At 41.8% G+C, this 14,981-nt stretch overlaps 1 protein-coding gene across 4 annotated transcripts in view; it reads right to left on the reverse strand.

Annotated features, from left to right (window-relative positions):
* The window catches only part of LOC139538416 (kalirin-like), a 301,849-nt gene that overhangs the window by 188,782 nt on the left and 98,086 nt on the right, over window positions 1–14,981 (reverse strand). For all 4 annotated transcript variants that reach the window (XM_071340411.1, XM_071340413.1, XM_071340412.1 and 1 more), the window contains exons 2-3: window positions 3,643–3,717; window positions 1,129–1,243 (exon numbers count right to left, since the gene is read on the reverse strand). In XM_071340411.1, coding sequence (XP_071196512.1) covers window positions 1,129–1,243; window positions 3,643–3,717 — 190 coding nt within the window. The remainder of the gene's footprint in view (window positions 1–1,128; window positions 1,244–3,642; window positions 3,718–14,981) is intronic.

Here is a 14,981-nt window from a genome sequence, read left to right on the forward strand (position 1 = left end):
GCGCCTTGGTCTCCTCACTACGACGATCGTGACATTGTCATGCCCTCTTCATGACTGTCTTGGTGTGTTTGGACCATTCTAGTTTGTTGTTGATGTGGACACCAAGGAACTTGGTTCCTCTCAACCTGCTCCACTACAGCCCCGTCGATGAGAATGGGGGCGTGCTCGGTAATCCTTTTCCTGTAGTCCACAATCCTCTTGGTTACGTTGAGGGATCGGTTGTTATTCTGGCGTCACCCGGCCAGGTCTCTGACCTCCTTACTATAGGCTGTCTCGTCGTTGTCGGTGATCAGGCCTACCACTGTTGTGTCGTCTGCAAACTTAATGATGGTGTTAGAGTCGTGCCTGGCCATGCAGTTGTGGGTGAACAGGAAGTACAGAAGGGGACTGAGCACGCACCCCTGTGGAGCTCCAGTGTTGAGGATCAGCGTGGCAGATGTGTTGCTACCTACCCTCATGGATGATCTCTGCATGTGTGGTTCGCACCTCCAGGTTGTGTAAGGGCTATTTGACCAAGAAGGAAAGTGATGGAGTGCTGCATGAGATGACCTGGCCTCCACAATCACACAATTGAGATGGTTTGGGATGAGCTGTGCCGCAGAGTGAAGGAAAAGCAGCCAAGAAGTGATGTCATCGAGGCAGAGGGTGGCTACTTTGAAGACTCTAAAATCTATTTTGATTTGTTTAACACCTTTTTGGTTACTACCTGATTCCATATGTTATTTAATAGTGTTGATGTTTTCACTATTATTCTACAATGTAGAAAATAGTAAAAATAAAGAATAACCCTTGAATGAGTAGGTGTGTCCAAACCTTTGACTGGTACTGTATATATTTTTGTATTTAATCAGTTTTGAATTCAGACTGTAATACAACAACATGTTGAATACTTTCTGAAGGCACTGTACATGGATAAAGCATGTTCCTCCAGCTAGCCACATACATTAAGCCATGTTTACATTAGCACGGTCAGATAGTTCAGGGGCCGTATCGCCCGTATGTATCAAGCGTCTCAGAGTAGGAGGGTTTCTGATCTAGGATCAGGTCCCACCTGTCCATGTAATCTTATTCATTGTGATCTAAAAAGATAAACTGATCCTCAATCAGACACATATCCTCTGTTCTTACCTGGGCACAGTGGAGAGATAGGTCACCAGCCGCCGCAGGTCCTCGTGTTTTATTCTGTCATGGTTGCTTCTGGCAGGGAAGGTCAGTATGGGGCCACCTCTCTTATCACGACCTCCTGTAGGAACACAGACAGCAGAAATCTCCTGATTTATGAAAGCCCTATGGCAGAGATTGATAGAGCTTTAAGTGCACATAGGGTTCCTCCCAAATGGCACCCTATTCTCTATATAGTGCACTACTCTTGACCAGGGGCCAAAAACATTCCTCCATTTTCTCAGCATTCTCTCAAAGTGCCTGTATAGATCATTTACAGGATGACATGATATACAACATAATGAGAGTAGAAAGGCTCTGCCTTCATATCTCTTATTTAGTAGCTATTTGTCCAAAATGGCACCCTATTCCCTGTACTACTTTTGTCCAGAGCCCATGGTCAAAAGTAGTACACTATAACAGGGAATATTGTGCCATTTGGGACGCATCCCATGTGTGGAGAGATGCATGACCAGATTGATGTTGAAGTACAGTGCACGTTTGTTTATCCCCGGTGCTCATGGGACTTTGTGAGCAGCACCAGGAAGGCAGGCAGGGAGGCAAAGCAGCATCAGCGCCCCAGAGGGAGGGCATGGAGGGCCTTATCCAGAAAGGATTTTGGTGGTGACAGATCTTTGTTGACACTTTTTGGAAGCACCAACCGCCACGGATGGCGGCGCTCCCCCGTGCTTCTCCCTCCCCTCGACTCTCTGATATGTCCACCAGTCTGTCATCCTCAAGGTCCCCCTCGTCTGTCATCCTCAAGGTCCCCCTCTCCCCGTGTGTGTGTGTGTGTGTGTGTGTGTATGCACCACACACTGGGCCTCGTCAGAGAGATAAGGCCAACAATATTACTCTACTGCTGCTGGGGGAACCTCTGATGTATTTTGGAGAGAGAAAAAAACATCAGTGAGATGCATGCCAGAGTAGTCCCATCTCCCGAGAGGAGAGGAGAGGAGAGGAGAGGAGAGGCAGGCAGACAGACAGACAGACAGACAGAGAGAGCGACAGGCAGACAGACAGACAGACAGACAGAGAGAGCGACAGGCAGACAGAGCGACAGGCAGACAGAGCGACAGGCAGACAGAGCGACAGGCAGACAGACAGACAGACAGACAGACAGACAGACAGACAGACAGACAGACAGACAGACAGACAGACAGACAGACAGACAGACAGACAGACAGACAGAGAGATGAGATATCTATTCTCTACAGCTCAGAGATTGCCTTGAGTTAACAGCCTTATGTTTATTAGACTGAATGAGATTTTCTCTATTTTACATGGCGTTTAGCTTATTTTTACAACAGCGCTCCAGTCAGGTCCAGTTCCCCGCCAGCTCTCTTTGCCAGCATTTTACCTGGTTACCCTGTTCATTGAGAGATGAGTCAAAAACGATTAAACAAAAGGTAAAAAAAAAAAATATTGTCACACGGCTGGCTGCATTGTACTAAGAGGGATTCTGGCCAGCAGCATTGTAAAGTAGATTTTCTCTATTTTACATGGCGTTTAGCTTATTTTTACAACAGCGCTCCAGTCAGGTCCAGTTCCCAGCCAGCTCTCTTTGCCAGCATTTTACCTGGTTACCCTGTTCATTGAGAGAACAGTTTTTAGTCACACGGCTGGCTGCATTGTATTACCGCCACACCGGCAGTCATGAGTCATGACCGCAGTAAAATTCCACATGACCGTTGAGTCACGGTTATCTCCTTTAATGCCCTCTGGACATGTGTACACAACTTGCTATGTACTATCAGGTCCTAATGGCCTGGTACTCAAGGCTCTATTGTCCCTCTGACATCAATGCAAATGCAATCAAAATTCACATCAAAACAGTATTGTGCTTTTAAAACTCCCCTCACTGTGATGATCAATTTGAAGAAAGAAGTTCAACAGCAGGTTGAAACTGAGTTTAAAACATGGTCCTTGTGGATGTTGTTTCAAAGCCTATCTCAACGAAATGGACAGCTGCTTTCTAAGGTGATGATTAATTCAAAACCACCATACGCATATATTAGAGCTTATGCACAGGCTTATGAGCCTATGCAAACTGAATTAAAGTTACGATTGCGCCGTTATTCAATACATAGCCTACCGCATATTACGCACGGCCGAAAAACATTAAACAAAATAAATGTAAGAAGTCTTTGGTACATAATTGGTCTGTGCACTAATGAAGATGATAGTGTAATAGGAAGTTCCCACACATGAAAGTTGTTGTGCCGATGGTTAAATGTCAACATGCTTGTCATGTACTACTAATCATGCTTGTCATGGGAATTTCCTCAGCACAGGTCTGCCAAGAACACTGACAGCCAGAACGGAAAACATCTTCATGATTTCCCATAGTGGATTAGTCAAGATGAAGCATCACAGGCTGAAAACCAAACGGCACCCTATTACCTATGTAGTGCACTACTTTAGAACAGGACCGATAGGACTAGGGAATAGGGTGCCATTTTGGACACGATACACACTCACCTGACACAAAGGCCACTTTCTCTTTCAGCACAGGCAGGACATCAGATGCCTTAATCCCATCATTCCTGAAGGACCCTGGAGAAGAGAGACAGATCAGGACAAGATTCAGATAATCAACTTTCATCTTCTGTAATCTCATTAAGAGATTTACATTCCTGGACAAATGGAACACATAACTACAGTCTACTGATGATGACACAAAGACAAGCTCGGTGTTCTTCTTAAAGTTATTCCCAGACCCGGATAACTTTTTTTCCTCCAACGTTTTTAGTAGTCAATGATGTAATTGGAACAGGAATAAACAAAGATAAAACAGAGAATTAGGCTGAACAGCATATTCTCTGCTAGAGGACTCTATAGTAGGGTGACCAGACGTCCCCGTTTCCTGGGGACAGTCCCCATTTTTGGTGGCCTGTCCCCGGCTGGAGCTGTCCCCAGAAATGTCCCCGTTTTAATGTCCCCGTCTGTTAAAAACAGACCTCAAAGTGAAATTATATTTAACGTGCCAAGAAAGACCGGGCAGCAGAGCCTACCGGTTGATGTCTCAATCGCGTTGTGCTTGTTTTGGCCAACAGAGGGGGCTGCTCGCTATAGCAGCTTCATTCACTCTTCTTCTTCTACTAACTACTTGCTCGCGCTAGTTTAGAAAAAACTGATGTGGAAAACTTGTAAAACAGATGCTAATATATGCATATTATTATTACTATTGGATATAAAACACTGAAGTTTCTAAAACTGTTTGAATTATGTCTGTGAGTATAACAGTATAACAGAACTCATATGGCAGGCAATCGAGAGCATCCTGTCGGGCTGTATCACCGCCTGGTACGGCAACTGCTACGCCCACAACCGTAAGGCTCTCCAGAGGGTAGTGAGGTCTGCACAACGCATCACCGGGGGCAAACTACCTGCCCTCCAGGACACCTACACCACCCGATGTCACAGGAAGGCCATAAAGATCATCAAGGACAACAACCACCCGAGCCACTGCCTGTTCACCCCGCTATCATCCAGAAGGCGAGGTCAGTACAGGTGCATCAAAGCAGGGACCGAGAGACTGAAAAACAGCTTCTATCTCAAGGCCATCAGACTGTTAAACAGCCACCACTAACATTTAGTGGCCGCTGCCAACATACTGACTCAACTCCAGCCACTTTAATAATGGGAATTGATGGAAATGTATGTAAAAATGTATCACTAGCCACTTTAAACAATGCCACTTAATATAATGTTTACATACCCTACATTACTCATCTCATATGTATATGTATATACTGTACTCTATATCATCTACTGCATCTTGCCATCTTTATGTAATACATGTATCACTAGCCACTTTGAACTATGCCACTTTATGTTTATATACCCTACATTATTCATCTCATATGTATATACTGTACTCTATACCATCTACTGCATCTTGCCTATGCCGTTCTGTACCATCACTCATTCATATATCTTTATGTACATATTCTTTATCCCTTTACACTTGTGTGTATAAGGTAGTAGTTGTGGAATTGTTAGGTTAGATTACTCGTTGGTTATTACTGCATTGTCGGAACTAGAAGCACAAGCATTTCGCTACACTCGCATTAACATCTGCTAACCATGTGTATGTGACAAATAAAATTTGATTTGATTTGAAAACCTGAGAAAAAATCCAAACAGGAAGTGAGAATTCTGAGAGTCGATGTTCAACTCATCGCCTATTCAATTCCCTGTAAGATATGGATCTGTTTGCACTTCCTACGCCTTCAACTAGATGTCAACAGTCTGTAGAACGTGGAATGAAGCCTCTACTGTGATGTTGAGCCGGATGGGAGGTGTTTCAGTCATTGGTCTGGCAGAATGCCAGTTCCTGGTCACGCGTGTTCCAAACGATATCGTCTTGCTTTCCATAACTTCTAGAGACACAAAGGAATTCTTCGGTTGGAACGTTATTGGATAGTTTTGATAACAACATCCTGAAGATTGATTCTCTACTTACTTTGACCAGTTTATTCAACCTGTTATATAACTTTTTGAAGTTTTCGTCCGAGTTCGCCTGCATCTGCGCGAGCGTTTGGACATGTGCACAAAACATGCTAGCAAAAGTAGCTACTTAGACATAAGTAATGGACATTATCGAACAAAACAACGATTTATTGTGTAACTAGGATTCCTGGGAGTGCATTCTGATGAAGATCATCAAAGGTAAGGGAATATTTATGATGTAATTTCATATTTCTGTTGACTCCAACATGGCGGAGAAATGTTGTTATATCTGAGTGCCGTCTCAGATTATTGCATTGTGTGCTTTTTCCGTAAAGTTTTTTTGAAATCTGACACAGCGGTTGCATTAAGAACAAGTGTATCTTTAATTCTATGTAAAACATGTATCTTTCATCAAAGTATATGATGAGTATTTCTGTTATTTGACGTGGCTCTCTGCAATTTCTCTGGATATTTTGGAGGCATTTCTGAACATGGCGCCAATGTAAACCGAGATTTGTGGATATAAATATGCACATTATTGAACAAACCATAAATGTATTGTGTAACATGATGTCCTATGAGTGTCATCTGATGAAGATCATCAAAGGTTAGTGATTCATTTTATCTATATTTCTGCTTTTTGTGACTACTATCTTTGGCTGGGAAAATGGCTGTGTTTTTCTGTGGCTATGTACTGAGCTAACATAATCGTTTGGTGTGCTTTCGCCGTAAATCCTTTTTGAAATCAGACATGTTGGCTGGATTCACACCATGTGTAGTTAATTTGATGTCGTGTGTGATTTCATGAAAGATTGATTTTTATAGTAATATATTTGAATTTGGCGCGCTACATTTTTTCTGGCTTTTGGCCAATTGGGACGCTACCGTCCCACATATCCCAGCGAAGTTAAACACTTATTTGGTTAATACATGATTCCATGTGTTATTCCATAGTTTTGATGTCTTTACTATTATTCTACAATGTAGAAAATAGTAAAAATAAAGAAAAACCCTTGAATGAGTAGATGTATCCAAACATTTGACTGGTACTGTAGGTTATTTGGAGGTTTTTGACTATCTTCCTTAAAACTTTAACTGAATGTTTCAATAAGACTTTTAATAACTATTGCTATCTTATTTTGGGTTAACTTTTTTACTCCATGCATAGATAGGACACATGGAAATTTATTTCTTTAGGCATTAATCATCTGTCGTGTCTTTGGCATCATTAAAGTGAAGACTTATTTTATCAAATCAATTCTCTGTAATTATTATTACGTGATTAAACTAATCATGTAAATGTAATTAACTAGGAAGTCGGGGCACCAAGAAAAATCTTCAGATTACAAAGTTATTAAAATATCTGAAGAGTTATATTAGGAATATTATATCTGATCAATTAGTCTTCTAATTAATTAATTATTCTTTACCTCACGTTAAGTCTCATTCCAAACGTCGTAAATTGTTGGTTATCTGCATGAACCCAGCCTTTACTATGAATCATCCATACACCAATTGTCTTAATCATTTATTTACTAACTAACTAAATAATCACAGAAATGCATAAACAAACAGTAGATATGATTACAAGGAAATGATAGGGGAGGTTCCCTAGTGGGCTAAGCCGATATGACGGCTTGGTGGACAAAGGGAAGTGGGTATGGACTGAGCAGGGCGGGAAAGACAAAAAGGAGTCACTACACAGTTGATAATTATATTAATTGAAATGCTAATCCTTTGCATATGAACGCTCACTCATTCGGGAATAATTGCAATAAATATATATTTACGCCCAGTGTGTTGTCGTGATCTCTGTTGGAATCGTCAGTCCTTCTGTTGGAGAGTCAGTTCATCCTCATCTCTCTCTCTGCCTCCCTTAAGTCTTTCGTGGTTAGAATGGCTACTTCAGAGTACCATTCAGAAATGTTTTCATAGAATAGATGTTTCGGCGGTTGTCTGTCTTCGCATCCCAGGTTGACATAATTTCTAGTTGCAGACTAGTAATTAGTATCTAAGATTTGCTCTTATTCTGTCGGGATCGATAGTCTCAGAGTTTAACTATTTCCCGCTGTGTAGCCAATGCTCCACGTGGTATGGTTAGGAATTCAACAACCATTACAATCTTAGCTTATACTGAGGTTTTTGTGGTCTGAACTCAACCTGTGCCTCCTCGGTGTCCATCGAGGTACGCGTGGTCTGAAGAGGATTTCTTCAGGAGGGGGTTTTATTCGTAACAGTAGAAAAGGGCTGTCCCATGAGCCAGATCATGCCTGTGCTCATGGGGGCGGGCCAATGACTTAGTTAAATTTAAAGGGAATACAATTCTCTCACATTAACGGTTTAACATCACATTACATAATTTCACAAATAGTTTCATCTTTACTCATTCATTTTATACAATAATTAGACGCCAACCTCATAACGGAGGCACCTGTATAAACAGAGTTATGGTAATGTGGCTGTATTGTCTTTCATGAGGTCACAAACATGAAACAAAACGGACCGGGTCATAGCTGGCTTCTCCACCGACCGTTTACACATTCTCCAAAACATGGACATTGTTCAGTTCTCAAGTTCTGTGATGTAGAAGAAGTTCCTTTGTTCTCTCTATGTGTCTCTTTCTGCATGGCCAGGGGGAGAGAAATTGTGTCATGCACAAAGTAGATCTCCTAACTGACTTGCCAAAACTAGACATTTGTGGAGTGGTTGAAAAGCCAGACTCCAACCTAAGTGTATGTAAACTTCCGACTTCAGCTGTATATATAAATTACAAAAAAATCATGTTGTTGAAAGCACTGGGCCTTTAAATGTGCTGAGAATGTTCCAAAGCCAAGCAACTATCCTGCACCATTCCCAGAAAGTTGTGGGAAGGTTGTATGCAAAATAACCATAGGACAACCATGCTCTCACCAAGCTCTAAGAAACATATGGTTCTCAGAACATTATGTGCTAGCTGGGATATAACAATAGTTCCTACCACTCTTTCCTCTCATTGACTTTGCACCACATACAGACTTGGTAGTCACACCAGTGCCCGGCCACTTTCCTCAGGCTATCTCTCTTGATCTACTCAACCGCACAAAAACACAGGGGGAGAGGCGAGGCAAGGGCATCGATCATAACACACCAGCTAGTACAACGAACGAGCTGGAGGATGAAGAGCATTCTCCACACTACACCACAGCGTGATGTGGAAAACACACAGCAGCACTGAATCATCCGTGTGTTCAAGTTCATGTCTACAAACAACAGCGGCTTCTCATCTGATTAATGCTTAAATGGACATTCTGGGATTTGAAACTTCTTTGGGATAGGGGGCGGTATTTTGACGTCTGGATGAAAAGCGTGTCCAAAGTAAACAGCCTGCTATTCAGGCCCAGAAGCTAAGATATGTATATTATTAGATTTGGTTAGAAAACACTCTGACGTTTCTAAAACTGTTTTAATCATGTCTGTGAGTATAACAGAACTTATTTGGCAGGCGAAACCCAGAGGACAAACCATTCAGAATTTAAAAAAATTGAGGTCACTCTTTTCAATAGGTTTTCATTGGGAGTCCAGATTTCTAAGGGACTTTCTTGCAGTTCCTATCGCTTCCACTGGATGTCAACAGTCTTTAGAAATTGGTTGAGGTTTTTCCTTTGAGAAATGAAGGAGTAGCACTGTTCAGAACGAGGGTAGAGGGAAGTGTACTCTTTGTTAGAGGCACATGACCTGAAAGCTCGCTACCCTACAAGTGTAGCTTTAATTTGGTGTATTGCATGTGTGATTTCATGAAAGTTACATTTTTATAGTAATTTATTTGAATTTGGCGCTCTGCATTTTCATTGGATGTTGGCCAGGTGGGACGCTAGCGTCCCACATATCCCAGAGAGGTTAAATGGGCATTCTGGGATTTGAAAAACAACAAAGCAGGCACCCCGCCACTTTTTTTGGTAAACAGTTGGGGGATGGGGCAGCTGGAGAAATGTAACTATTCTCAAATTCATAGACAGAGCTTGAGATTAATTGCCTGGCTACCCATCCACATCGCTAAAGGCCAACTGATGTTTGTTCTCCACGATGACTGGATTTGCCTCCCTCCCTGATGATTTCTAGAAGGCAAAAACATTCTGACTGTTCTGATTGGTCCTACAAACCGATGGGTTGGGCCAGAGCCGGCCTACATGATGACGTTATCAACTTTCATACTCTGATTGGTTAAATTTGCTAGACGATTCGATCCCTAATTAATTTGTTTTGTATAGCGCCCTTCATTATGAAGTCAAACAAATAACTTCTAGGGTGTCAGTTTCAGATTGAATGTATGTAATGATCGATAGAGCAGCAAAATTTAATTCAGTCATGCAAGGACACCATCCGTGATATCAAAATCAACCAAAAATTGTACTAATCCCAGATTGCCCTTTTAAAACTGGACAAAATAGACAGGAAAAAGTCTACTTCTCAATATATGCAGAATGATCTGACCAAAATATGCAATGATTTGTCTTGTCCAATATAGAGCACCCAATCCAAGCATAGCATATGTACGACATCAATGACCAAGAAAACTGCCACGCAACGAGTCATTACATCTAGATATCTAATAAAGTGTGCACTGGTTTCCTATTGACTTCTATTAGATAAGGTCACTTGTCCCTATGGCCAAAAATTGTTTGAGCAATAAAGCCATTTGATCCCTCCCTCCCTCCCCGTCACTCTTTCCCTCCCTCTCCCTACTTTTCTTTCTCTCTCTCTCTCCTTCCATCCCTAAAGGACTCTCAGTTCCTTCAGCTGGACGACCGTCTGTTGTGTTATGAAACCCACAGTGTCCAAAACTGTCAGGATTCAAAAAATAAGTGCACATGTCCACCATCGCCCGCTGTGGCTATGAGACACCGCGTTCTCAAAGAACATGATTTACCAAACACAGTCTCCAAAGAACATTCCAGAGTATCCAGAGTAGACCAAGTGGAGTGATATCTCAACAGTACAGAGGAGCCAAGAAGAAGAAGACAGGAGGACTCTGTAGGCCTCTCAGAGAGAGAAAGAGCTCACCTCCCATGGAGTTGACTTCATGTCTTACTGCCTGTTCCTGACATGGCCTGTCAGACGGCTGAGGGTCGTAGCACCAGGCAGGATGGATTCCCAATTGTTTTAATTTGACAAAGGCTGTTTCTTCTCAGTTTAGTGGAAGACCCTTGTCCTCCCCGAGCGATTAACCCAGTCCATTGGAGTGGAGCAGTCTGGCAGCAGAGGCAGGCAGACATCCAATCCCACAGAACCCTGTAAAAACATCTGTCCTGGGATCCAGAGAGTGGAGAGGAGGGGGGAGGAAAGGAGGAGAGAAGGAGGATGACCCAGCTCTGGATATCACATTCTCCCTTTTTCCTCACCTTCTAACCCGGGTGACCATAAAACACAAGAGACATTCTTCATCCTGGCCTGTGGTGCGCTACGTAAAGACAGCGGAAGTGCACTCCACAGGTACCACCTGTCCATGACACACTACATCTTCACCTGAATATTCCCTATTTAGTGCACTACTTTGTAGTCTTGGTCAAAAGTAGTGCACGATGTAGGGAAAAGGGTGCCATTTGGAACACATATCAAATCATAGAAAAATCCTTCAAATACTTCAACCTGATTTAAAATATGTTATTATTACTCAATAATGACCGCAGCTAAGTTTGAGATGCCACCACCGTCGTTACTTCAGGCCGAAACATGTGCTTGTCGGCACCAGAGTGTCACAAACATCAGCCGGTCTGCTTTTGAAGTTAGGAGTAAATCATTACGAGAGCAATCTGTTGCCTCACTAATCCTAGTGTTGACAGTTGGGGGGCACAGGGACCAACAGGACAGGACATCAGGACAAGTTCATGATAGAGGGAGGGAGGGAGGGAGAATGTGCCCATCCCAGTCTCTGTTGTCTCTCCAATCTGTTTCTGATACCTTTCATGGCATTCTTTATGCTTACAACCTTCCCTTAGTGAGTAATTACATTTACCTTAAACACACCAATTACGACTGGAGGAGAGGCAATGATGGTTGAGCTTGGAAAAGCAGCAGACACCTCCAATCGGTCATACAGACTAAGGATGTGTCGCAAATGGCACTGTATTCCTTACAGTGCGCACTACTTTTGACCTCTATGGGCCCTGGTCAAAAGTAGTGCACTATGTAGGGAATATGCTGAAACAGTGAAGGAACTGAGGGTCAATCACTGGGCACTGCAGTTTGTGCATAGATGGCCTGTACCAGCTCTGATTAGAATCATTACCAAACACAAGAACAGATTCTTGTTTTCATACAGACAAGAGTGATGTATAGCTGATGTCATAGCAACACACAAGGGGTGTATTTATTAGTGCACACCGTAGCAAAATGTTTTGTAATGGAAAACATTTCGCAACAAAAACTAGAGTTTCTTATTAGATAAATTCAGTTAGATCAGCCTTAAAAAAGATCTGATGTGATTGATCAATTAGTGGGAAAAAAGATCAGAATAGGGCCTTTGGAAACACACCCTTAAAAAGCAACGAATCCATTTGAAAACGGCCTATGTGGCATCAAAATGAGTCAGAAAATGTACTACAAAGTGTAAATAGGATCACTTTGGTAATACAGTCAGTCTCGTCTGAAACAGAGTTTGGAACATCCGTGCGTCACAACGGGTAAATGAAGGTTGGGTTTTAATTTGATAAAGTCCATTTGCCATTAACATGGTGTGAACAGCTGCGGTGATTGGTCTCTATCCAATAGCATAGACAGTGAGACAGACCTGCCCAGCAGCTCCGACTTTGTTTACAGAAGAAAACACGTCGCAAATGTTTTGTTCTAGAGAAATACTGCACCAAACACCTTAGTTAGATGTGATATTGCGCAACTAAAACGTCGACATTTATTACAGATTTCTTGAGTTATCAGATTCATTCTGCGGATCTTGAGGAAGTGAAATACGCTTCCGCGCTTCTAGTGTCACATGGGGGAATCGGTCAGGAAACACACCTACAAGACTGAAATCTCGTTTTTCTAATGAGCAACAGAAAAATACACATGCCAATCGGCATATTAATCTGATTGGCTGTGAGTACTTTTCAAAAACGTCTGAATAGCATAGATTTATGGGGAAAAAAACAAAATATTTGAAGTTGCAAACACAAGAAAAATGTAATTTCAGTAAATCAATTGATTACTAATGGGCAATTCCACCGTAACATAATTGCGCTTAAAATGTATGCCTAACAAAAACCATTGATTTCAAAGATTAAGAAACCATACAACTCTATGCGACAAGACTACTTTTAACAATTTACACTGAACATTTTAAGAAATAACACATTTACTGGAGAACTACACAGATGGAAAGTTTGGTAACAGAATGCCGGTAAAATTCTCCTCAGTTTTATATGTGACCATGTTTTCCAAGACGTCTGTTAACTGCTCTTATAATGAACACGATGGGAGACAGAGAGCTGGTTTAAAGCGCAGGGCGCAGCAGGTGTTTATTTGTAAAGGACCACAGGAGGAGGCAGGTAGCTGGGTCCAGGGGAAGGCAGAAGGTCATATACAGGGGTCCAAAAGTGCAACAGTACAGGCAGGGAAAAGGCTAGTAGCATCGTCCAGGAGATCAGGCAATAGGTTGATAACAGGAAATCCAATAGGCTATAGTACATGCAGGGAATAGGCAAAAGGCGTCGTTAGCGAGGCAGGCAAAAACTATCATACACAGGAGGATTAAATTACAGTGGGAAACCAGCGCTCCAAATAGTAGTGTGTTACAAAACAAACAATACCTCACAATGACGGGGTGCAAAAAACGGAACTAAATAGTGTGTGATAATGACATACAGATGTGTGATCAGAATTCAGGTGATTGGGATCTGGAGCGTGAGCTGCGTTCAGGGGATCTACGTGTTTGAGAGTGTGAGCTGGAAAGTGAGCTGCGTTCAGGGGATCTACGTGTTTGAGAGTGTGAGTTGGAAAGTGAGCTGCGTTCAGGGGATCTACGTGTTTGAGAGTGTGAGCTGGAAAGTGAGCTGCGTTCAGGGGATCTACGTGTTTGAGAGTGTGAGTTGGAAAGTGGGCTGGAAAGTGAGCTGCGTTCAGGGGATCTACGTGTTTGAGAGTGTGAGTTGGAAAGTGGGCTGGAAAGTGAGCTGCGTTCAGGGGATCTACGTGTTTGAGAGTGTGAGTTGGAAGCAGACGTTACAGCTCTGAATTAAGATTCAGATGTCTGCAGAAAGAATAGGATGTCAGCTATGACAACACCTTAACTTGAAAAAATATTTTTGGGTTAATGAACTACACTAAGTGTAGTGGATTTACACCCGGTAAAATAATAGTCCCTAATCTGTAATACACAGAAATGCATAATTATGGATATGCATGTCATTCTCTTCATGGTGGTATATCCTAAATAAGAACACAAAGGCAGAAATATCCAATATCCTCCTTTGCATATTTGGTTATTTAAAAGTTAAAATTAAATTGATATTTTTTTGTCACTGGCCTATACACAATACCCCATAATGTGAATTTTTACAAGTTAATAAAACATTTAAAGCTGAAATGTCTTGAGTCAATAAGTATTAAACCCCTTTGTTATGGAAAGCCTAATTTAGTTCAGGAGTACACATTTGCTAAACAAGTCACATAATAAGTTGCATGGACTCACTCTGTACAATAATAGTGTTTAACATGATTTTTGAATGACTGCCTCATCTCTTTACCACAGACATACAATTATACGTAAGGTCTCTCAGTCGAGCAGTGAATTTCAAACACAGATTCAACCACAAAGACCAGGGAGGTTTTCCTATGCCTCGCAAAGAAGGGCAACTATTGGTAGATGGGTAAAAAATAAAAAAGCAGACATTGAATATTTCTTTGAGCATGGTAAAGTTATTAATTACACTTTGGATGGTGTATCAATAAACTCAGTCACTACAAAGATACAGGTGTCCTTCCAAACTGAGTTGCCGGAGAGGAAAGAAATCACTCAGGGATTTCACCATGAGGCCAATGGTGGCTTTAAAACAATGTCTCCTGAGTGGCCGAGTTACAGTTTTGGCTTAAATCTACTTGAAAATCTATCGTAAGACCTGAAAATGGTTGTCTAGCAATGATCAACAACCAATTTGACAGAGCTTGAAGAATTTTGAAAAGAATAATGGGCAAATCCAGATGTGGAAAGCTCTTAGAGACTCACCCAGAAAGAGTCACAGCTGTAATCGCAGCCAAAGGTGATTCTACAAAGTATTGACTCAGGGATGTGAATACTTACGTAAATCAGATATTTCTGTATTTCATTTTTAATACAATTCAACAACAAAAAATGATCACTTTGTCATTATGTGGTATTGTGTATAGATGTAATA

The sequence above is a fragment of the Salvelinus alpinus genome, chromosome 14, assembly GCF_045679555.1.
Source record: "Salvelinus alpinus chromosome 14, SLU_Salpinus.1, whole genome shotgun sequence".
In the NCBI taxonomy this organism is placed as follows: Eukaryota; Metazoa; Chordata; class Actinopteri; order Salmoniformes; family Salmonidae; genus Salvelinus; species Salvelinus alpinus.